The 24,491-nt window shown below is 43.7% G+C and overlaps 3 protein-coding genes across 4 annotated transcripts; 1 reads left to right on the top strand and 2 right to left on the bottom strand.

Annotated features, from left to right (window-relative positions):
* Positions 1–342: 342 nt before the first annotated feature.
* LOC134447827 (calcium and integrin-binding protein 1-like) lies at positions 343–3,262 on the top strand. The gene is made up of 7 exons (XM_063197495.1): positions 343–678; positions 1,198–1,232; positions 1,417–1,516; positions 1,615–1,768; positions 1,896–2,014; positions 2,814–2,902; positions 2,999–3,262. The coding sequence occupies exons 1-7, from the start codon at positions 628–630 to the stop codon at positions 3,018–3,020; spliced, it is 570 nt and encodes a 189-aa protein (XP_063053565.1). The 5' UTR covers positions 343–627; the 3' UTR covers positions 3,021–3,262.
* LOC134447826 (RCC1 domain-containing protein 1-like) lies at positions 3,129–6,794 on the bottom strand. The gene is made up of 8 exons (XM_063197494.1): positions 6,295–6,794; positions 6,001–6,210; positions 5,508–5,673; positions 5,080–5,201; positions 4,712–4,804; positions 3,928–4,077; positions 3,811–3,840; positions 3,129–3,557 (listed from the first exon to the last, which is right to left on the bottom strand). Exons 1-8 carry the CDS (start codon positions 6,566–6,568, stop codon positions 3,403–3,405), a joined length of 1,200 nt encoding a protein of 399 aa, XP_063053564.1. The 5' UTR covers positions 6,569–6,794; the 3' UTR covers positions 3,129–3,402.
* Positions 6,795–6,865: 71 nt separating this feature from the next.
* On the bottom strand, positions 6,866–24,006 carry LOC134447824 (protein unc-45 homolog A-like). Of its 2 annotated transcripts, none has more exons than XM_063197493.1 (19): positions 23,979–24,006; positions 22,705–22,906; positions 22,413–22,588; positions 22,130–22,219; positions 21,388–21,555; positions 20,916–21,084; positions 17,661–17,831; positions 16,456–16,627; positions 15,677–15,977; positions 12,765–12,859; positions 12,518–12,659; positions 12,257–12,397; positions 11,860–11,987; positions 11,505–11,571; positions 11,120–11,233; positions 10,393–10,508; positions 9,784–9,901; positions 8,491–8,646; positions 6,866–8,004 (listed from the first exon to the last, which is right to left on the bottom strand). In XM_063197493.1, exons 1-19 carry the CDS (start codon positions 23,994–23,996, stop codon positions 7,690–7,692), a joined length of 2,859 nt encoding a protein of 952 aa, XP_063053563.1. In that variant the 5' UTR covers positions 23,997–24,006; the 3' UTR covers positions 6,866–7,689. The 2 variants fall into 2 exon arrangements, with proteins under 2 accessions (XP_063053563.1, XP_063053562.1); XM_063197492.1 differs by lacking the exon at positions 23,979–24,006 and adding an exon at positions 23,132–23,300.
* Between the last annotated feature and the right edge of the window lie 485 nt (positions 24,007–24,491).

Here is a 24,491-nt window from a genome sequence, read left to right as displayed (position 1 = left end):
GCATTAGTATTTTTTTTAAATACTAAGGGGGTGTTAGCAGGCTTACAATGAGGTCAAGGGGGCTTTGGGAAATGAGCCTCCCAGTTTGGAAGGCTCATGATGAGGTGAGGCCAGGGGGGTTTTGTGAGTAACAGATAAGAGCCTGGGCTGGGCTAGCGTAACAAATGGTCAGACAATGCCCCCTGTTGGTGGACAGTGGGCAATGCACTGCTCTTTAGAAAACCATATCAAACGAGTCCTTGAAATACAGAACAATACAGATAACATAACAATTGGGGGTTCGAAATGGTAACTAGCATAATTATTCAAAACGGAAAGCCACACACTCGCACTGTATTCTATGACCTGCAAATCCGTGGCATATAAAATGCACTTTTTTTGCCTTCGTAACCGTCTGTCATTCAGTCACGGAAGTAGATTCTTCTCTGTCTGAACATTGACCAGGGCGGAGGGTCCTTGAGGATTTCTTGAAGAGTACTTTGATCTTTATGCAAATGTTCGTTTCCATGGTTCCATTACGAAACCGGAACGGGAAGTAACAACTTCAGGGGTAGACGTGCAACCCAAACAAACACAAAAAATTGGAGTACATACAACTATAACGCACGATTCATTTACTAGTTCAACATGGGAGGAGCAGCGAGTCAGTTACCAAAGGATCTTCTCTCAGAATACCAGGTAGGGTGATACTTTTTAACTCTTGGAATAGGGAAACGTAAATGACATTTGAAAGTTCACTGAAGTTGTCCCAGCTTCAAGGCCAAATGAAACTGCTACAACTTAACTTTGCTCAAACAAACGCCAAACTCATGTGTTGGGAATGGAAGACGTCGACATAGCTAAGCTAGTAAAGGAAAACAAACCAACTACAGGTAGCTGCTGACAAATGCTGTCACCCTGTTTGTCAACAACCCATGTAGAACTAATAGCCCTAGCTAAGCTAACCCATGGCTTGCTCAATTGACCATATAAAATCACGTGAACATTTTAACTTATTAGAACATCACAGCCTACTCATTAATTTATCAAGACAATTAATGTATTAAGTTAATTTATGAAAGTAAGTTAATACAAGAGAATCGTTTGTCCTCAGCCTCACTGATAGGGCAACAGGTTGATTTTTTTCTGTATACTTAGGCCTGTCAGAAGAGCAACAAATGTGCTTAGAGCATTGACCATTTTTCTTTTTCTCCACAGGAACTTACGTTTTTAACCAAACAAGAAATTTTGCTGTGAGTACATCTCAGACACAGTGTCATACACTCACTCACTCACAACCCAGCCTGTAACAGTAACTTGTGTCTCATCACAAACTGACATAGTATTGTGAAACCAAGTTCACCATCAGGTTTTACTTCTTTCAGCATGTCACGTTGATAACCAAGGTATTTAAGATGTTTCATTATGCTTCCCTAGAGCTCACAAAAGATTCACTGAACTCGTAACAAGAGAGGACAGAAGCTCAGCTGTCACCAGAGTACCCATGGACAAAATCCTCACTCTACCAGAGCTTAAAGTAATCACATGGTTTTTATTGTTTTAGTTTGATGGACATCTACTCCTACTTGTAATGTGCCATGTTTTCTCAAGCCTTGCTGTTTTTCTCCACCTCAGTCTAATCCATTCAGAGAGAGGATCTGTCAGGTGTTCTCCACGTGTGAGCTTAAGGATGGCAGTCTGACATTTGAAGACTTTCTGGACCTGCTGAGTGCCTTCAGTGACTCTGCCACCTTGGAAATAAAATCCCACTACGCCTTCCGCATATTTGGCAAGTGGTGCACACCTGAGCAGGCACATTTCTCTTGCACATAAATAAGCATGTCTCAAAAGTGAGCTGTAATCATTTATAGCCATCAAATACTGTATGCTTAGTCTTTGTACGTGTTCTTTGACAGACTTTGATGACGATGGGACACTGGATGAAAGTGACCTAAGGAAGCTGGTGAACTGCTTGACAGGTGACACGGAGGACACAAGGCTCACTCATGAGGAGATGAAACAGCTCATCTCAAATGTAAGTCTCTTCTTCAGAGGAGTCAAAAGTAAAAGTATGGGGTTACTTCTACTCTCTTGACACCTCAGTTCTACTTGATCTTTGAAGTTTGCTTTGTTTTTACTGAAGCTCCAACTAAAGGGATCCCTGGACAGTAAGACATTATTGGTCTTATAAGACTGATATTGGTGTTATTCGGTGGTAGCTTAGTTGTTTTAGCTTTTATTAAAAGATAACTGTAAAAATAACCAATAACCTCCATATGCATAACATATAAGATGCTTTCTTTACATCTCATTGCACTTTGGACATTATTGTTATGGCGTCTACTGGCAGTAACAGTTTGTTGCACTTTGATTAGAACTGGAGCAGGTGCAACCAGATGATGGCACTTAAAAAAACTTTTCAGACAGCTCAAGATATTTTTTATGTCTTAGGTGCTGTTTCCATGGAGCCAGATATTTTTAAATGTGGATATTTTTAAATGTGGATATTGTCTCTTCTGTTAACATTAGTTTTGGCCTTCCGTTTCCACATAAGCAGGTTTTAAAACCTACTTATCAAAAATGCGGCTTTAAAAATATCCCATTTAGGGGGCTAAAACGCACCTGTAACAATGGAGTTTTTATTTTTATCCACATGTTGTATTTCCACCTAAACAGGAGAGAAAAAATCAACATTTAAAAATATCCGGCTATATGGAAACAGCACCTTAAAGTGGCATGTAGCTTGCACCAAGATCAGCCTTACCAGGCTAATAGGCCTTACTACCAGGGGATGCCTTTAATCAGATTATCCCCCATGTCTGTAATTCTTCCAGATTCTGGAGGAGTCAGACATCGACAAAGACGGAACAGTGAATCTCTCTGAATTCCAGCATGTCATCTCCAGATCTCCAGACTTTGTCAGGTGGGTGTCGAGACAGTATAGTGCATGCTTGTTGACAAGGTTTCTACACATTTAAGTCTAATACAGTGCTTTTTGAATTTCTAATTTCTTTTGCAGTTCTTTCAAGATTGTGCTGTAAATTATATCTGCATGCAAATGCAAAGCTCTGGAAGCTTTTGGAGGGGTCCACAACGTTTCACAGGAAACACCAGCATTTTATCCATCATAAACATTTTAAGCATGTTGGTGTCTTTTAACTTGTTTTTGCCTTACGGATTTACTGTTTTCTATCATGGGTCTATACAGGGTCGTGGTACTTTTTTAAAATTTGTATGTGATTTCTTTGAAAACTCTTTGTGCAATAAATACCTTTATACACTGTCACAACATGTCTGGAGAATCTCTAAAACATTTACTACTACCTTTTATAATGATCATTAAATAGTTAATAAGTTAATAATGATAACAACATTCACTGATGTATGTAGCTAAATTAGGCACAGACACTGTATCATGACATGTTAAACTGTGGGGTTTGCTATTCTGACTGAGGCAAATGTGTTCCATTGACCGCATCGCACATCTTCCACATGCAGTCCATTTGTGGGGAAGAAATCCACCAGACACGGCTCATCTGAGCTGCACAGAGGCCCATGTCCCAGCTGTCCATAGTCACCTTAACATAAAACAAATACATCTTTCTAATTAAGGTCATCATAGGCATCGAAGTATGATAAATATATTTAACATATCTGAATTATTTATCAGTTAATCCACAAAAACAGAGAAGGCTTTGTTTGTACTGTATGTCGTATTCATGCATGTTCATTTGAAAGTCTACCTTTTTTAAATAAAAAAGTTGCACGCACATACACTACTTTCAGCACAACCCTTGATATTCAGGCATAACATTCAACATGTTAACTTACCCCATCCCCAGGTATACAGATTCCCATCACCTACAAGAAACAGTTAATATATTATAGGCAACTGCTTGCAGTGTTGTTCTCAAAACTTTCTGATAGGGACTGTAGAACATGTCTTACTGCTGACTGCAGCCGTGTGGCGAGCTCCACAGCTGATGGTTTTCACCTCAGACACGCGCTGTATGTCCACTAGTGCAGGGAGGGACTGGATGGAGATGCACACATCCTCAGATGTGTCTCCTGATTGCTCATCTCCTGCTGGTCCCACTTCTAAACAGACAACAAAAGATAAGCAAATTGCAATTGCAAAAGATAAGCAAATTGATAATTGGGTCAAATAGTTTAAGCTGCAAGTATATGGACTTCTTTGACTCGACATTCTGGAAGTAGTCCAGTTACATACAACTGACGTCTTTGGACAACACAATCTGGGCGATGTAACATTTTTATATCAGTTTTAAGCGTTTTTTTCTGGCCCAATACATTTTCACATTTATAGATCTACCATGCATTCATTGACCATACCATCCATCAAGCATTATTAAGATGCAAATGATCTAAGTGTATACTACTAATTTTCAGTATTCATCCCCGTTTTGATGCAAATTAACATGACCAATGTCCATACTTCAAGTGTCCAAAGTTACATTCAGTTTATCCCATCATTACACGGCATTATAAATGAGCTGTTACCAGAATGGCAATGACCAAGTCACATTACGAAAGGTCCTGTGTTATGTCATAAGAGTGTAGTACTTTAGTTGTTAACTTCTCAATGACTATTTTATCATTCCACTGTTGGAACGGCGTGCATCATGGGACTACTATGTCATTTGTTGTACTGGTTGTACCAGAGACGGTCTATTATGAATCTTTGGTTGTACTAGTTGTTGAGCTGACTGACCTTTGTTTTCTTCAGCCTTCTTCCTGCAACGGCGCGAGGGAAGGCCCAGTTGGCCACTCTCATTCCAGCCCCACATATACAGATCGCCACCCTCTGTTGTAAACACACACACACACACACACACACACACACACACACACACACACACACACACACACTATTACCACCACAAAAAAACACGACTTCAAATGCATTTTAAATAGTCACATAACTGATGGAGGGGTCTGTCTGTTCATGTGAACATTTCAAGAAAATACATATTTCGGCCGACAGATCTTGCCATAAGAACATTAAACAGGGCCTTTTACCCACACTGGACCCTTAACATCCCCTCTCTGTGGTAATTATTTTATGACATGATTTCTCACCACCGATGCAGGCTGAATGCCATCCTCCAGCTGCCACTGAGCGCAACGGGACACCCCACAGTGCCTCCACCACCCGCGGCTCCTCTTCCAGCACCAGACCGCCATGACCTAGCTGACCGTGGCTGAAAGGCATATAATGCATACACATATGGATTTGGTGTGCAGCATGTCTACATAGAGGGTCTCTCAGCCTATGCATTGTCATTGTAATTTATTAATTTAGAATCATAATTACATACAGTATTACACATTACACTATATTTCATTACATTTACATCCATGATGCACGTGATAAGGACGTGGGTTGCTATTGCTTGGCCCACTAGGATAAAAGTTCATCTGTCGCTCACATTTCCAGACAAAGGGATGAAACAAATACATCCATGGGAATGGCTAGAGAGCAAGGCATCATAGATTGGCTGTCTCACCTCCCATTTCCCCAGGTGTATATTGCTCCAGAGGCACAAAGGAGCACCGCGTGGCCTGAGCCCAGGGCCAAGCTCTGGGCCTGCAGCTGGGCAGACAGGGGGCGGAATAGAGGGGGTATGTGGGCAATGTAGCCCCCCGGAACCAGAGGCAGCTGGGGAGAGTCACCTGTGGACAGAGCAGCACGGGAATACCGTACATGGCGTTACAAACAACACTGATACAAGGAACTGAGGTTTTGTAATATTATTGACTTGAGTTGTTAAATGCTTAGTGAAGTTTATATTGAGATTATATCCTAAAGGGATACAATCATAACAACAATTACAAGGGCAATCTCGAGCTGAAAGAACCAGGGAAACATGTACAAGTTAATTCTGAACCGAGGTCAAGGCCACTTAATATGCGTCCATGTGCTTTCACAGAAGAGACATGACCTTGACCTATTGATTCTGAGTCATCTTACATTATTCTGGTTGAAGAATGTTGCAACACCTGTCTCTTTCTCTGATGAATCCTGCTCTGTTTTCCAAACGAGCTCCATATCTGCGCCATCACAGCTCCAGCACTCCACCTTGTCTGAGAAGCGGAGGGTGAGGTACCTCTCACTGATGTAGGATTCCAAGCATCCATTGCTCGTAGTGATGCTTCTTCGGCTGCTGGGTACCCCATCTAGGAATCCTGTCAGATGCACCTCTCCGTTGGCTAAGAGAAATGGACACTGTACGGTGAATGACACGATGGAATACGAGTTTCACGATTTCAAAATATGCCTTGTGCTTGTTTTACCTTGTACGGGAAATAGAGCCGTCCGACTCCAGCTTGCAGAGAGCTGGATGCTGCAGTCCTTTGTCACTGAGCTGTCACCACATTTATCTGGCAATTCCACTGCCGTTGGAACAACCACTTTCACTTGGTTTACACAAGGTTCACCTGTATCTGCGCTTCCATGTGCAACAATTTGCCCAAAGCCATTAAACCCAAAACCGTACCAACTCATTTTGCGCACCCCGTCAGGGAAGGTTTGTAGTGTATCTGAAGGCAATTCAAGAAAGCTAACCATTAGCCTAGCCGACCATCCCTTTTCAAATGCTCACTGAAGTGTTGGATGATTGTTTCCTGCTCTTGTTAGCAATATCTCCAAGTCAACATGGAGGTAACATGGTAATCGAAAGAAACGTTATGTTTCTCCGGCGTCTTTGACTAATTTGTCTATTCACTCTGCTGTTCATGGATAGCGCCATCTCCTATTTCGATTTGGAGCATGCGCACGAACACGCTAGCTGTCAAAAAGTTGGGCAATCGAACGGTATGCTGGAACATGTATTTTTGGTTCGAGAAACACAGATGACAACAATGATAAGGTACACACAGGTTTAGTGTTCTTTATATAAAAAGGCACAAACAGCAAGGGAGTTTCAGAAAACAAAGAAACAAGCCAACAAACAAACACACCAACAAAACCATTATTGTGATAAGTAGCCTAAAATAAGTTGATTGTGCTTCGTTCGTTGGGAAGAACTTTGACCATCTCCCAATTTTCCACAGGCACAATCATAAAAAAAACATTTATATCACATTCTGTGGACAGGCTTTTCAGATGAAACAATACTGCTCCTCCATTGCAAATGAAATGTCATTAGGGATGCCTAAATAGAATATTTTGGAATGCAAGAGTGCAAAATAATACAAAACCAAGAATATATGGGAATGAATGTGGGTCATAGTGGAACGTTTGGTCTGTTGGTCCAAAAGCTGTTTGTAATGAGGGAATGCTGGATAACAGCTGAAGTCACTACACTAAGGCGCAAAATAGTGGCTTGAAGAATGTCTGTGAGTGTTCACAAAATAAAATATATATAATATAAGATGATGTGTGATATATAATCCATTATCATGATTCATTATTGCTTAGAAGTCACTTCAAATATACAGAATGTCGTCTTTGTGGTGTTTAAGACATTTTCAGTGGAATGTGATACACTACAAAGCCAAGCCACCTCTCCTGTCTCTTGTGTACACAAAGCTGTGCACTCCAGGGTCATGGTGGGCTGTTGAAAGCCCAGTCTGCTGTGTCGTGCTGTGCTATGCTGCGGTGATGGTGACACTAACACAACGATTGTCAATATGGTTCCTTATCAACCGTATCTGGTGGTAGTACAGTGGTGGTCCCAGGAGCTAGGGTCAAGCTTCTGCCCTGGGCTCCCCTGCCTTGTCCCCTGTCTGGATGAGGCCGTAGCCCAGGGCTAGATCCAGGCACTGCTGGGCGACGCGGGCCTCTGGTTTCGGTGTGGCTTTCTTGACGTCACTCCCTTCCTTGTCATTGTCACTACCCTTAGCCATGACGGACAGGATCTCCAACGCCTCGCTCTCCATGAGCTTCTCCGCCAGGTCGCGCTGCGCCTGCATCAAGTTGGCTGTGATTACTGTGCCACGGTGACGCAACTCCTGGCTGTCGCTTAGCAGCAGTGCCTGCAGGATCTCCAGCCAGTGGCTTGTCTGGAAGGACGGAAGGAAGGAGAAGGGACATTGATGAGGACAACGAAGGACTTCTTCATATGGGGACACAAATTTTTTTCTTTGAGTACATTCTAATGTGTGCGTCATTTCAATTTGACCTCTTTGATAACATAATGTGGTGTTTGAAAACCGTTCTTTTCAGGTTAAATAAACACTCGGAAATAACAGTATATTTGAATAATCTTTGCCTATGCCTGCTTGCGTCAAGTGCCTCACTTGCCAAAAATGTACATAGCCAACTGTGGCTGTGTAAATAACCTCATAACTGAATGTACTGTACTGAACTGAATAGCCCCAACTGTGGCTATGTAAATAACCTCTTCTGATTTCTGTTGTGAATCTTTGCATATGATCTGTGGACTTTGCCCACAGCACCAAATAGCTTGTGAGTAAGAAAGCTTAGAGCACACCTACACCACCAGTGATGGCAACTCACACTGCTCCAGCTTCTCCACCAAAGCTCACCGTTTCAGGGACGCGAGCGCATATGTCTGGCTGCTCGGCAGTCAGCATGGCCAGGGTGCCAGCGGCGGCCTTCCTCAGCCTCTCGTCATCCTCACCGGAGTACAGCACCAGCAGCTTCAGGCGGTCGCTGCCCTTGTCCAGGAACAACTCCTGCACCTGAAGACAGACGCAAAGGGAAATCAGTAGGGATGCACCGATACCACTTTTTTGAAAACCGATACAAGTACGAGTACATTAATGTGTGTACTTGCCGATACCGAGTACCGATACCTTTTACCACCAAAATACAATGAAAATAAATGCATGGCCTTGTTTTTTCCCACCGGTAATATTTTTATTGTCCATTTCCATGTAGATTTAAATGTTATTAAATGTATGAGGTGGCACTTTTTTCCATGCTGCTTTCAAGTCCAAAGAACATGACGATATTTTGCATTGTTTTGAGTAATAGTAGTACTCGTAGCTGGTATCGGCAAGTGTTTGACGAGTACGAGTACGAGTATAATGAGCAGTCGGTATCGGTGCATCCCTAGAAATCAGAAAGATTACGCATTTACTCTTCCTTTGTAGTAGTAGTAGTAGTATGTGTATGAACAACACAATACGGACAGTATCAGAAATAAGTGTGTTGTCTCAGAGAAAAAGAGCTGCACTGCACATTATGCGTACAATTCATGTATAGGCAGTGGCGGAGCAGGGGGGGGCATAGGGGCCAGGAACCCCGGGCCACGCCACTTGGAGGGCCCCCCCTGCCAATGGCTTTCGATCGCCAAACATCTCACAGGGTCCCATTCTACGATATTTCGTGGGCCCAACGACATTAACATGCACATTTCTATGCTGAATAGCAAACTCAGTATTTATCAACTATACACTTAAAATACCTTATTTATAGCTCATTACGATGTCAGACTCCCTCTGACACATCTCCCGCCCCCTCTGTCACAATACCAGTGCTCCGCCCTCGTGTATAGGGGACATTAATGTGCAGAGGTGCAGAATACATAGGCCTATACGGTAGTTTAGTTTGAACATCTTTTCGCCCAAAGGCTTTCCTCCAATGTCCACAATTATCTTGTGTATTCTCTGAAAACATGTCTAATTATTTTCCTCAAGTTCAGAGGAGTAGATGTGTGCACATCCCACCCGATGGGCCAGGTGCACGACAATGAGAGTAAATCCAAGAGAAAAGAGAAGTCCGCAACACTGCTTGTCTATTGTACAATAGACAAGCAGTGTCGCGGACTTCTCTTTTCACTTGTAATTATTTTTCTCAAACATGTAGTGCCTCACCTCTGTGCTGAGCACCAGGTTGCACATGCACTCTGTGGCAGCGGCGCGCACCATGTCGTGCTCCTCGAACATGTAGCCCTCCACCTTGGGCACCGCCCGCTCCTTTATCAGCTTCTGCCTGCAACACACAACAGCACCCAGGGGCGCAACTACAGTATATGCGAAGTATGCCTTGCAGGGGGGCGCCAGAGAGAGGGGGGCGCCAAAGAGAGGGCGTTGGAGGGCGTCAAATAATCATTAAGTATCTTTTTTGGGAGGGGGGGCACCAAAATAGTTCGTGCATACCCCCCAGAAAAGAGTAGTTGCGCCCCTGACAACACCTCATTGGTTTAGAATGGCCCTCGCTTTACTAAAAATGCTATTTGTATCTTACCACTTTGTCCTCAAAGGGGTTTTTATAACCGTGCTTCTTATTGGTGATTATACTTCAGTTTCAGTCTTTTTTTGTTTCGTTATAGGTGTACAAACAGCCATTTCACTACATGTCTGCAGTATGCTATGCATATAACAAAAACATCCTTGTATCTTTGAGCATGAAATAGGAGAAAAGTTTGCCATCACTATTATTGTTATATCACTGGTGACACATCTTAGTCCCAGGGGACTGACCTGAGCTTCTCGCTGATGCCAGCCAGGTTGGTGAGGGCCATCAGGGCCTCGAAGTTCTGCAGCATAGTGCACTCCAGACGCAGCAGGCTGACCAGAGGACGCACCACCTCATATATCTGGAAAAAATAATGAATAGAAAATAAAGCATTATGGCTAACAGAGTGTGAATTTGGGGGACATTATCTTTTATAGGTGGGTACTACTTTTTATATTTTATACATTAATATGCTAGCATTTTCAACCCTGCCCAAAACTTGAATTCTGAATTATAACAGTCCAGGCTAGGGTAACACTTTATAATAATGTCTGCTTATAAAGACTTAAGTAGATTATATAATTAACTAAGGATGAACAAAACATTAACACATGTTTTAATTATTAACTTTTATTATGAACTTTCATTCATGCTTCATAAAATATCTACAAATACTGTAATATGTTCAAAATTTTACAAGCCTTTTAACCGAGTATTTTTTTTTTAAATTCACAAACAATTTGTTGATGTTTTGTTCATCATTTGTTAATTATTTACTACAGTAAGTGTAAGTGTCATTCATGCTTAGTAAGCAGACATAATCATAAAGTGTTACCCAGGCCAGTCCTCACCATGCTCATAATATTGTATCTTTTCTTTTGAAGACATATTAGCGTGTTCCCATTTCAATGTTTGGTGTGCTTCCTCCTTCAACATCCATTTCCATCCAGAGAGGCAGCAGACCACACTCACCCGCTCTCCTGGGAAAGCAATCTCCGGGTTGTGAGTGATGGTGATTTTGGCGAGTGCCTGTGCTGCTTTGATCTTTCCCTTGTCTGTACTCTCTGTGACCAGCGGAAGCAGAGCCTGGGAAGAGTAAAAGTAGTGCCAAGCCACATGGTTATACAAATACCACTTGGGAGCTCATGTTTTTGTGCTGTGGGGAACAATTGCCTCTTTTCCACGTCCGGTTTTCTGGTAGGCCTATAGCTCGACAAAGCAAGCTTTTCAAATCAATCGTAAAGCTCAATCGTAAAGCAAAAAATGGTGGGAGAGTCGCGCTGTGTCGAGCTGTAGGCCTAAAACTGGCAGTGGAAAAGAGGTATATATGACAAAAGAGGTTTTGATGGAGTCAGACCTTTCCTCCTCCCTGTGCCACCACCATTCCCCGATCCTCTTGTCTTTCCACCAGAGCCAAGAACACCCTAGAACAAGAACACACCAGAGAGAACATTACCAGAAGCAGAAAACTTTAATTGTCCCAGAAGAGGGCAATTAAAAAGCATTATATTACGCATATGACACGTCACCACATAACACCATATGTAACATTTAAGATGACAGGGACTAAATCATGATGCATTTTCTAACTGATAGGCTTAACAGTTTGACTATGATGGTGCATGTTTGTGGGAAAATGTGGATGCACATGTATTTGTCGAAGTAATACTTTATATAATGTGTAGAAATAATGTGGAGGTTTGGAGTCAGACCTGGCGATACACTCCCGACAAGACTCTGTGAGGGCCGGGCTCTCCTGCTTCACCATACACACTAATGCCGACACCACCCCAGCTTCTAGAAGCTTCACCAGCCTCTTCTCCACATAGGACTGGGCATCCTATACAAGACATGCGCACACACACACACACACACACACACACACACACACACACACACACATACACATAGAGTTATGACACCAAACCAACTGGAAACAAGTTTTTTACTGCATGACTCATTAACTCCAAAAACAAAACACCATCCAAGTGCATTTTGAAATGAACACATGACTACACATTCATAAACAAATAAACATTCTGTGCAGATCACTTGTGGAGGATCTCTGTGGACGTGAAATGTAATTGATAATGACCACGCGGCCAATACCTTGGGGTGCTCCTCAGGCACATGCTGCTTAGCATACTTGGCTATCTCCACCATCTGAGGGTCGGGCTTCTCCACGTCATAGCTGTTGGTGCAGTTGACCAGCGTGGAGCCGATAGCAAACAGCACCGTCTTATCATCCGACTACGGGAACAAGGAGCAAGCAGGGCAATTACCATGTTAATTATTGCTAGCAAGACACGGAAAAGTACTCATGAAGTGGATTACGGAAGTTTAAGTAGGGTTTATGGGGGGAAAAGTCACCTTAGCCAGGTCGAACATGGCATGCAGAGCATTCTTATCCTGCACTAGGTCCTCTTTCACGTCAGCGTCAAACGTCAGGTAGGCCAAGCCCTCGATGGCCCAGCGCCGAGACGTTACTGGTAGAGACTCATTACATAGCCACCTGTGGGAAGCATTTGAAACACAATAAATAACTCATTAAGAGGTAGTTAACCTTACAAGGAAAAGAAAATAGAAACATAAGTGTGCAAAGCAAATGTGGACTCACTTCCTGCACTGTTTGGCCAGCTTTAAGGTGGAGCCCTCGGCAAACTGCTTCATGCTGAAATCAGTGCCCCCAGCTGATCCCAGTTTACACAAGCCCTATACAGACAGACACACAGAGGCAAGACAGACAGGTGTCATTTTATGTCGTGGTAGCCATTTACAATGGAGTTTTCCCTTAACCCCACCATCACCCTTAGTGCATTGCAATATGCGACCTTGCCTCCTCCACTTGCGCTTGTCTCCTCGTCCCGCCTCCTGGCCCCTCCTCCGTGGAGAAAACGACACAGTTTCCCAGCTGTCAGCCTAGCCACAACAACTTTTGAGGGACTGTTTTTCATTCACCATCCCAATTGCAAATGAGAAAAAGACTCTACAATTGAGCTTTTGCAAGATATTGAAATATAATGCTGTTGTCAGTGATGTCATCATGACATATTACTTCCTGGTACGAGGAGAGAAGCAAGTGGAGGAGGCAAGTGGAGGAGGCAAGGTCGCATATTGCAACGCACTCCCTGTTGCTTTTGCCTCTAGGATGGCATGAAGCTCATGGTGTTCATCATACAGTCTTGCATTCTTTTACTTAACTATTGAAAGAATTTTGTGATTCGACTTTGATAAGAGACATAGCTGCATGACATGACAAAGACTACTACATGTTTTGGAGTTTTTGAATAGAAGTGTTAATGGATTTTTAATACATATCAAACATAAATATCATCCATTACAACAACCATCTGACTCCCCTTCCAGGCAAACATTCTCAAGAGTACAAGTGATTAAAACTCAATTAAGGTCCCATAATAAACTTGATCTTGGATAAACCATTTAAGATGATAAAATCCCCTACAAAAAGCTTGGCCAACAACAAACAAAGTTACAACTATAAAGTGCCCTCTTAACTCCTGCCAATGGTGACCTGGCATTTTTTGTGAGATTAGATTGACGGCTGTACTAATTTTTATAGGCAAGGACTTCAAGTGAAGGACACTATTAAAATCACTTGTGCGTCTTAATTGACTGTCATCTCAGTTTTAACTGCCACATCAAAGTAATCATTCAGCATGTAAATTACAGCTATTACATGGTTATTAAAAAATGACAATACAATAAAAGCACAACATTACTACCCTCCCATGGCTGTGAAAACTGACATTGCAATCAGTTAATTACCATAATTGGCTGTCTGTGTGTTTTCTAGTTTTGGTTTTAGCATCAGGAATTTGGACAATGGAAAAGGATGGCAAAGATGGACCCATATTAACACCCGTGTGTCTGATTTGCAATCTCATTTTCATAACAATCATCAGAAAGAAAGCCTATGATTTAGATAATCAAGATAATTCTTCCTTTGGTTTTAGTCTGACAAATTGTTTACCAGCCCCTTTCTGTTCTCTCCCTTTCAGTAAGATGTTTACCTGCAAATGTTGAAGTCTTAGTCTACAATGACACCATTCATCATCATCATCATCATAAGCTATAATTACGTTCAGGCATGTTTTGCAACCCGACACGTCTCCCCGCTAACGCCATTTCCCTCTCCCCCTCCTACTCTACCTGATTAGTCTGTGATTGCTACTGCTACAGCCGTTAAGCTGGGTTTATACTCCTACTCCTACTCCTATACTCGTACTGAGCCGGCCGCCACCGCACAGAAACCAGCCAGCACGCCCCCCTCTGCATGGCTGATCTTGCGGAGCTGAACATATTGGTTCTCCCAGGCTGATATGTCCATCATGGGCCGGTACGCTAGCGGACAGTGCGAGGTCCTGATTGGCCTGGAATTGACGTCACCGCCATCCTTGAATTCTCGGCAGGAAAAAAACAAGCCGCCCTCTATAATTGTCCTGGGAGTGCGGACTTGAAGGCAGATCTATGAACACCCCCCCGCCTCTAGTAGTGCGGTTCCCGTTCTGTCAACTTCGGTGTAGGAGAAGTCTAAAGCTAGTTTTACAGTCTGATGTATTTGCATAAACCTTCGACTTACAGCCGCTCAAGAGATTTTCAGTCTGCATATGGTTTTCACTCACCTATGGTACACACAATGCAATATAAAGTCTGTGAAGTAGCAGCCTACTTCATGCCTAGTGAATATTGTGGGTATTCCGTGTTCTGCTTGTTTGATATTCATGTCCTCCTAATACAGTAATAGTGGTTTTAAAAGAAACCTACAATGACTCTCAAGTCACTTGTGAAAAAGAGGTGCTATATAAACACAGTACTGGCTGGCATGAGCTTCAAGTTATGCAAATTGCTGCTGTTGGAGTATAATAAGATGATAATGCTGGACAAATCCTGTAGTTCAGTGGTCTCCAAATGGCAGCCAGTGGCCAGATCCGGCCCAGGCTTGGCATACATTTGGCTGACCATGAGGTTGTAACAAATTAAAACATATACGTATGCTATCGGTCACCATACAGTTGGGCGATTTGTCTGGCCCTCAGACAAATGTAGCCTCATTTGTGCTACATAATTTGGCCCTTGGGGGAAAATAATCGGAGACCACTGCTGTAGTCTTTTGTATTGATCACGGACATGCTAAAAAAAAGAAACACCAAACTGCGGTTTTCAAACTGCTTAACAAAAACCAAACACGGTGAAGCAACCCCTGTTCATTAGGGCTATAATCTGTGGAACAAAGCAAATACAATGAAAAGGTACTTCAGACGCAGGCTCAAGTCAACTTAAATCTAACCACTGTCAAGACATGTATGCTTGCAGTTGCAAACAAAATCTTTCATTTCCAGTGGTTCTCAATTTATCATTTTTTCGCTCACTCTCACATGATAAACTCGCATACTGTAGATACTGTATTGGTATTGTATGATCACTAATAGATATCCTACGTTCACGTTACAAACCTTGTTAAATTTCAAGAAGGGAAAGAACGTCTCTGGATCTGTCATATAAACTCACCACAAGTGCCCTGACGCGTATCCTGTCATTCTCGCTGTTCTTGTAGAGGTCCTTGAGCAGCGTCACCCCGTTGGCTGTGATGAAGGAGGCTCTCTTGGCCTTGCCGGCCGCGTGGATGAGCGTCTCTACCGCCACCTGCTGGTGGACCAGGTCCTTGGAGGCGCAGAGGGCGATGACGGCGTCCATCATGCCCGAGAGCTCCAGGGAGCGGTTGCCCACCTCGCTGGGGCCCTGCAGCAGCACCGACACTGTCTGGATGGCACGCAGCTTGGACGACATGGCTTGCCGGTCAAAATGATTCCTGGGGAAAGGTGTGGAGAACATTTTCCATTATGAGCAAGGCAGATGTGGCTGAATTGGGCTTAGGGTTGAAGTGTCACTGTTCCGGGAAATGCATTCAAGGCACATGTAGGCTACTGCATTTTCTTATGCATTAGCTCCTCTGGTGTGAACTCTAGGATGGTGTGAACTCTAAATTTGCTATGCCAATGTGTTCTCTGTGTTCATCTAGGCCTGTATTGCCTTGTTTATGTCCTCATTTCCAACGTTGCTTTAGGGAAAAAATGTGTAATGGAATGGAACAAAAACAAAGCACAATGGTTATGGATTATTGCCTCATGTCAAGATAATGCAAGACTTCAGAATTGCTTGGAAAATTTGCTCAGAAAACAGAGCATCACGATTCTATGCAGAACATACGGTAGATCCTGTAGAACTGCAATATAATAGAAGTGCACATTTCTTCCTTTCGAAAAAAATGACATGTCATACAAACGTACTTTACATAATCTTCACAGATGCGGTTGAAGTTCTCCCTCTCTGCATCACTCTTGAGGTCGTCGTAGAGTTTGTTGAGCAGCACTGAGCTGCTCATGTGTGAGTTGTCTGTCAGTCGCGGCCCATCACCCAGCTCTGGCACCGTTCCTGCCACTTCCAGAACGTTCTTAAGCCCTGCAAATATGAATAACAAATAACAAAAAATTGAACACAGAACTCCAAAATTCGAAAAGGATTGAAGAACCCTTCAAGTGGTGCAAAGTCCATCTGTATAAGTTCTTCCAATTGGTGGTCATCTTGGCGATGCCTCAGGAAAGCTATTTCTCTATATTTTTCAACTGCGCATGAACAGTGTTTGCTTGCAAGATGATTGGAGCAATGACAGCACAGCTCAGTAGGCAATTGGTTATTTTTGCCAAAAACATGGGAGATGTGCAAGCACACACCATATTGGTGTAAGAAATTGTGCCCGTTCATTTCTATGGACGTCTTCCTATGTGTTTCGTCTCGTGTAGAGCATCTCCGAGTGCTGATGCTGTGTCACAGCACACTAATGCACCTGACCACATACGGAGTGCGTTTTAATATGTGACCTTGCCTCCTCCACTTGCCTCCTCCACTTGCTTCTCGTCATGATGACATCACTGACAACAGCATTATATTTCAATATCTTGCAAAAGCCCAATTGTAAAGTCTTTTTTTCATTTGCAATTGGGATGGTGAATGAAAAACAGTCTCTCAAAAGTTGTTGTGGCGAGGCTGACTGCTGGGAAACTTTATCGTTTTCTCCACGGAGGAGGGGCCAGGAGGCTGGACGAGGAGACAAGCACAAGTGGAGGAGGCAAGGTCACATATTGGGATGCACCCATGGGCTACATGAACTGCTCATGGGGACCCAGGTTCAAGTCTGGCCTGGGTCATTATCCAATCACAACCGATCTCTCATCCCCACTCGCTTTCTGTCTACTCTCACACCATCTTATCTGAATTAAACCAAAAGCCCCAAAATATACATCAAAAGAATCCTTGATCTGTAATATTTTGATTTCATTGTGCAGGTGTGTATTCTGGTTCATCACGTCATTGAGTCCATACATAGATGGGCATACACAGAGTCCAACAACTTAGTAATGCATGCCAGTCAGGAAAAATGTGCACTAAGAGTATCAAAATGTAAGCAGGTTTTTAACAACTTCCCTCTTCTTACCTTGGTCAGTGACCCATAGCGTGAGTGAGTTGTCTGGGTTCTTCTGGGACTTCCGGGGCACTTGCTTGACCAGCAGGTTGATGGCGCTGTCTCGGCCTGGTCCCGACACACTAGCAGCAGGCAGCATATCCAGAAGGTGCCGCAACATGGAGCGCAACTCACGCGATGGCTCTGTGGCAGGCAGGCAGAAACACACACACACACACACACACACACACACACACACACAAACACAAACACACACACACACACACACACACACAGCTTCGTATGTATTTTCATGACATAAAACTTACAAGACACAAATCTTTATGAAGAAAATAATTAGGAAAATGACTACTAGGATTATGAACCGTTTACGGAGAAAAAGTTGTCAGAGATGTGCAGAGTTTCTGCACTTACAAGCTGAGATCACCCACCACGTGGTTTGACTGAAAGGACATGTTTGATGTTCAAATATGAATGTGCAAGAGATTGTTTAGGACAGTGTGTGTACCTGAGAGAGTAGAGAGAGAGAGGTTCCATTGGCCCATTGTTTCCGGGTTCTATTATTGCAAGGGGGAGAGGGGGGAAATCCCCCTTTAAGGGCTGTCCACACAGGCGAGGAAAGCGGATTTCCGCAAAAGCGGAAAGCGAAAATGCGAATATTGCGGAAAGCGAAAAAAACGTCCACACCGGCGAAAAACATTTGCGGAGCGATTTTTCAGTTTTCCGCGTTCTATTTCACTCTGTTTCCGCGATTGTCCGTCTGCGCGAATGCAAAGAGCCACTTCTGAAGATAAAGAGCGCCATTATTGTCTGATCCTTTATTGCACCCTCAATGGCATGTAGTAACTGTTAAGGATGCCGAGACACGCAAGCCTGAAGGCAAATGCCAAATTCAACAGCCATGACGCCCTTATTCTCATTTATTTGCCACCAAAAAAGTAAACAATTTTGGAATAGTAGGCTGAAATGTTAAGCACAACTTCGGTTTTGCCATTGCGGAGACAGACCTGAAGGAAATGCATTTTAAGTGCAACAAAGCCAGTTGGGCCTATCCATGATGTTTAATTTGTTTAGTTTGAGGCAGAATCCTTTCAAGCCGTGCTGACCAACGTGGCCATATGCTGTCTGCACCTATTCCGTTGCATTCCTCATCATACAGAGAAGGAATGGCTTGCTGTCATCTCAACCAGGTTTCGACCCCCTGATCCCCTGAAAATATGATTTGGGAAATGTTGAAGGGGTCTCTAAATTATTGGCAAAATAATGTTTTATTAATATAGGAATCTTGTGTATAGGGGGTGTATTTGCATACCCAAAGTGTTGTGTTTAGGCTACACAAGTTAAAATAAACCGATGCGACGACGAACAAGAAGTCACCTTGCGTAACAGAAAGCCGTTGCGCGCCCCGAGTTACTGACACCTCCAAATCGAAATAGATAGCCCATTAAAAAATATATGTGTGATCAGGTGTAATGTTTTGTTGTTTGTATCTGTTTTATGCACGCCACGCACACATAGCACTGAGTGGACACGTTTGGGTTTTCCTGAGACAGAAGCCCGAGGAAGAACAGGTGGAGGAGGATAAATGGGAAGGAGAATGGCTACACAGTCGTTTTCACACAGAGCGCTGGGAAGACGCGCAAGCTGTCTCGTAGGGTATTTTGTAGAGAGCATAGATGCTCTAGCCGTGACTTAAGGCTACCATGTCAGTTGTTTACAGGTGCATAGAGTAAATGCCCTAGTTGTAGTTTAAGGCTACAACCGTTTCCACAGAAGTTACTGCGGTCGTGCGTAATTGCACTTCTGACAAAAGGTAACCTCTGGAATATTTTGGAGAGCATAAAAAAGTACCCAAGGAGAGTTAACGGCGCAGTGGCTGGACCTCATGGCTACAAGTAAAATTACACCACTATATAGGCTATAGCCTACTTCTAACAAAGTCTGCAAACATGGTCGCCCCATAGCCTACATTGCTGGCGGGACTTCCTTCTACAGTATCCCGTAATCTGCTGTTATTTGATGACGCCAAAGTCACTGCACGTGAAACTGCCAGCTTACCAGCTAAATTGCGCAGTGGCACAGTGTAGGGTATATGTCACTAGTAGGCTAATAAACATTTGAATGTTGGGACTAGCCTATTCTGTAGAGTGTGCAATAAAAATGCTTACAACTCATCAGAACTAGGCCTACTGTTTTTAATCAGTGAAGTTTAAGATGGGACGCTTAAGATCAATATGGTCCAGGTTTCTCTGTGCGTCAGGAGACTTCTGTCAGCATGCACACACGCACACACACACATGCTCTATCTCTCCATCTCCTTTGAGCTGCTGTCTCAACTGTTGAGAGACATAATAGCCAATTTCATTAGTGTTATTTATAGCCTACGTTCGCTGTGGAAAGATAACGCAAAGCCTTTCTTCGTGCTTGTCATTGTATTGACCAGCTACTTTCAATAGCCTACTCCACGATGCAAATGTGCACGTCGGTAGGCTACACGCTCTCAAACGCGGATGATACCTGAAATGTTCATTAGATATTAAATATCCTAAGTGGTTACAAGAGGTCCGTGGTGGTGGATAGCATACTATCGCTCCGAGGTCCACGACTGCACAGGTTGTGCTCCTGCGTTCCAGATCTGCGCTCTCAGACAGACCCACACGCGCAAGTGCCTGACACAGATCAGCAGTCCTTTTCACCACCTCGTGAAGTGTTTAGACAATTTAATCTAGCTTGAAATTAGTGTAATGTAGCCTATCAGAAAGCGTAAGACATCCGTTGGGTTGGACTCCTTTGCACGAAACAAGTCTTGAAATTATTTCTTAATGGTTATTTTTTGCAAACAGTCCTTCCGCGCTCCCCCAGCATCATCCGCCACTCCGAGCTCAGTTTTAGAACTGCGCTGGAGCTGATATCATTGTCAAGTCAGTGTCTGATTGGCCAAACCCCGTTTTTCGCTTGCGAAATCCGCCGTCAAAACAGACAGATTTGTTATTTTTTCTCCGCTGTGGATTTTCGCTTTTCGGTGTGCACAGAGTAATTAGAATACATGCGTTTGTTTATTTGCGAATTTCGCTGCAAATATTCACGTGGAAATTCCGCCCGGTGTGGACAGTCCTTTAGGCTGACCTAAGGACTGTTCTATTCATTCTAGGAGTATTATGACACGACCCTTTAGGCAGACCGGAACCTGGTCATGTTAGGCGCACATAGCAACCTATTACATTGGCATATCTCTATATACTTAAAGAATCTCTGGTGTGTACTTACCAGGCAGGACGGCCTCCTCCTTCCCTCTGATGACCTTGGTCATGCCCTCTGTGAGGGCCTCGAACATCACCTGCAGCAGGTGGCAGGCGGCCAGGGACACGGTCTGCTCCCCAGAGCCCATCACCTCACACAGCTTCACCATGCCCAGCTCATTCACTATAGCCATGGTCTGTGGACAAGGATTATACAAAAAATATTATATACCGACGGTGTGTGTGTGTGTGTGTGTGTGTGTGTGTGTGTTCTCACCATAGCCCCTAAACAGACACGGTCCCGCCACTGGGAGGTTGTAATAGTCACTGAAAAAACTTAACTACTATAGTACTACACCACTATGACAGTGCACAGAGCCGAGTAATACAGTACATCTTGCTCATTGCCATTCTGGTAACTGCTAATTCATAACAGGGTTAGTGTCTTTAGGGGTTAATGAATGACACAAATTATTAATGGCAGGGACAATCCCACTCACCCTTGACTGGTGGCCTGTGCACAAGCCCACGAGAGTCCTGAGGGCAGACAGGACGATATCCTCCTGCTTGGCCTCCAGCAGCCTCTGGATGAGTTTGACTCCGTCGTTACGGAAGATCTGCTCAGCCCCCGCATCATCACGAGAGAGGACCACCAGGTTCTGAGCTGCCTTCACATTACAAAGGAAAAAATTATGAGACACAACAATGAGTAATCAACATCAGTATGTGTGTCTCCTCATCAGAAGCACCTCAGTGGAAGGCGCAGGTGCGTCGAAACATCAGTCATTTCATGTACCAAAACAAAGAACCTCTAAAAAAGTGTGCTGAGTGCGCCAGTCATCCCTGGGTCTAGTCGCTGAGAAGTAGCCCAATCTGTCTTGATTCTGCCGTCCTCAACTGTGAGAACCACAAAGGCTGAAGCACACAGACATCCTTCTTCTATCAGTATGTGTGACTTGTAGCCCCAAAGGTTGCTGGTTCAACTCCCAACCTGCCAGAGTGGGGAAGGGAGTAATGAGCCAGTGCTTCTCTCCCGTCCTCCTATCCATCCTCCTCCATGACTGTGGTACTATGCATGATACCGCACTGCTCCATTGGGGTGCCGTTTGGGCCCCCCTTGCATGGATGAGTCATAAATGCAATTTCGTTGTGTGCAGTGACCACTGTGTACTGTGTCACAATGACAATCGGAGTTTCCCAGGTGTGTGTGTGTGTGTGTGTGTGTGTGTGGTAGTATCTTACTTTCTGCCTGTCTGTCTGTGCAGTTGAGCTGTCAGTCAGGAGTTTGAACATCTGCTGGACACGAGCGTCTGTGGAGGACATTTGCGTTGCCTGAAAAACAACCGTGGATTGTCGGCCTTCAGTTAAATCCATGTCAATAGGCTACAATATGCATGAAACTATGCAATGAAATGTAGGGGTGTGGAGAATTTCAGTGAGAATCTGAATATGATAATGTGTAATATTAGAACATTGATCCAAAAATATGAAAATGTGATTTTTGTCTTTTGATGGCCAATGTTACCTTCTGCTGAATCTGGATGCCAAGCTGACGCAGAAGATCTTGGAATGCTTTGCTTTTGGGCTCCAGCTGGGCGCATTTCTGTGCATCCATGAAGGCTTGGTCCAGTCGACCCAACTTCTGTAGCGCCTGGGCACGGCGATACCTTGCTTTGATATCACCTGGATCTGTATCAAGAGCTAGACAAAGCACATATATAGCCTACATGAGTGTTTTATGTTTGAAGTCTTCACATTTTTTAATCTTATGTCTAAAGACGGAGGAGTGTAGGAAGTTTGTTACTGATATAGCCTACCTTTTGATGCATCTGTCTCTGCCTTGGAGAAGTCTTCTAGCTTCAGGTAGCAGGCAGAACGATTGCGATAAAGGATTGCACTGTCGGACTTGTTTTCACTCAGCTTGAGTGCCTTGGTATAGCAGCACAGTGCTCCTTGAACATCCCCTGTTTTGAAGAGATTGTTCCCTTCTTCTTTCATAGCCGCCGCGTCCTGTGTCATCTACAGGGACAAGAAATTAACAACTTCCAAGTAAGCCTCTCAACTCAGCTCTGAGCTCAGAAAACGCCAAGCATGGCACCCAGATTAACAACTAATAATATTGTATTCCGGTTTCTCTTGCACGACTTTGGAAGAAGGCACAACGTTTAAGTGATTGTTTATGAATAGAAGTGTTTGTCAGTGAATGGATACCAAGTGTGACATGTTCCACTATTTTCCTCTTACCTTTTCGTTTTCGGTCATTCACAGGATCAGAGGAAGCGTATTTTCTTTCGGAATGAATTGGATATGTGCAGGAAATGCTATAGATATTATAGCATTTGTCAATATAATGTTATTCCGTTATTTTTCCACACTATTCTAGACAAATCCACACCACCAGCGCCCTGTGTATTTCCGGGTGTGGTGCATACTGATGACGATTGCCCCGACTGCCCCGCCCCTTTGTGGCGCTCCACAACCATACATGGTTGTGCTGTTCTGGATTCCTGGGCACAGCAGTCAGTTGAATAATTTGTTTAAATTTGGTCTGACACTGACCATTGCTCTTTATCCTAAGTTATCATTGCACCTTTGTCTTTTGAATTGGATTATCAGGGTAACCACAAATTAGATGATGAGAGCTGTGTTTCAGGACTATCGAAATGCATTTAGGCCTATGCCTATGCTGCTGTATTTTTTTTTTTAATTATCTGCTTCATTTAAGCTTAATGCTTGCACAATACTATGTACCCTATATTTTGTGTATGATGGATATCTTTGGTTTATGTATAGGAACACGTCTGAAATAGGTAGGCCCTAGGCCTAGTTGAAGTAGCCTAGTTGAAGAAAAAAAGGCTGTATGGCCCCTATATGCAAAAGCTCAAAAAGTCACATTTTAATCATTTTATCTTTCTTCCAACATGGACAAGCAAATAATAACCACACATATGTCACAAAGCTACTCTAGTTTCCTTTTAGGTCGTCTACAGGCCTGTAATGTGATAGGGCTGCTTGTTTATTTAGTTTCCATAGAGACTCGAGCACAGGGGGGGTGGGGATTTTTGAGTCCCTGTTATCCCATCACACTGACCTGCAGGCAGACGTGCATCTAGATGAGCAGGATGACTGCAAGGTAGGTTAGGTCATGTATGGCCCTCTGTGAAGGAGAACCCCGGGCCATATGTATGGCCCTCTGTGAAAGAGAACCCCAGGCCATATGTATGGCCCTCTGTGAAGGAGAACCCCAGGCCGTATGTATGGCCCTCTGTGAAAGAGAACCCCAGGCCGTATGTATGGCCCTCTGTGAAAGAGAACCCCAGGCCGTGTGAAAACAGGCCACGGGGGCAGCTGTGGCCTTGGCCTAGTGGTTAGAGATTTGGTCTTTCAATCTGGTTGCCGGCTCGAAACCCCCCTGACCTCTCCCTACATCTCCATCCAAGGCTGAAGTGCCCTTGAGCAAGGCACCTAACCCCACATTGCTCCAGGGACTGTAACCAATACCCTGAAAAATAATAGTTGTAAGTCGCTTTGAATAAATGAAAGCGTCAGCTAAGTGCAATATAATGTAATGTAATGTAACATGGGTACAGGTGTACAGAATAAT

Source organism: Engraulis encrasicolus, chromosome 4, assembly GCF_034702125.1.
Source record: "Engraulis encrasicolus isolate BLACKSEA-1 chromosome 4, IST_EnEncr_1.0, whole genome shotgun sequence".
Classification (NCBI taxonomy): Eukaryota; Metazoa; Chordata; class Actinopteri; order Clupeiformes; family Engraulidae; genus Engraulis; species Engraulis encrasicolus.
Note: the sequence above shows the minus strand (reverse complement) of the source record. Positions and strands in the feature narration are given on the sequence as shown.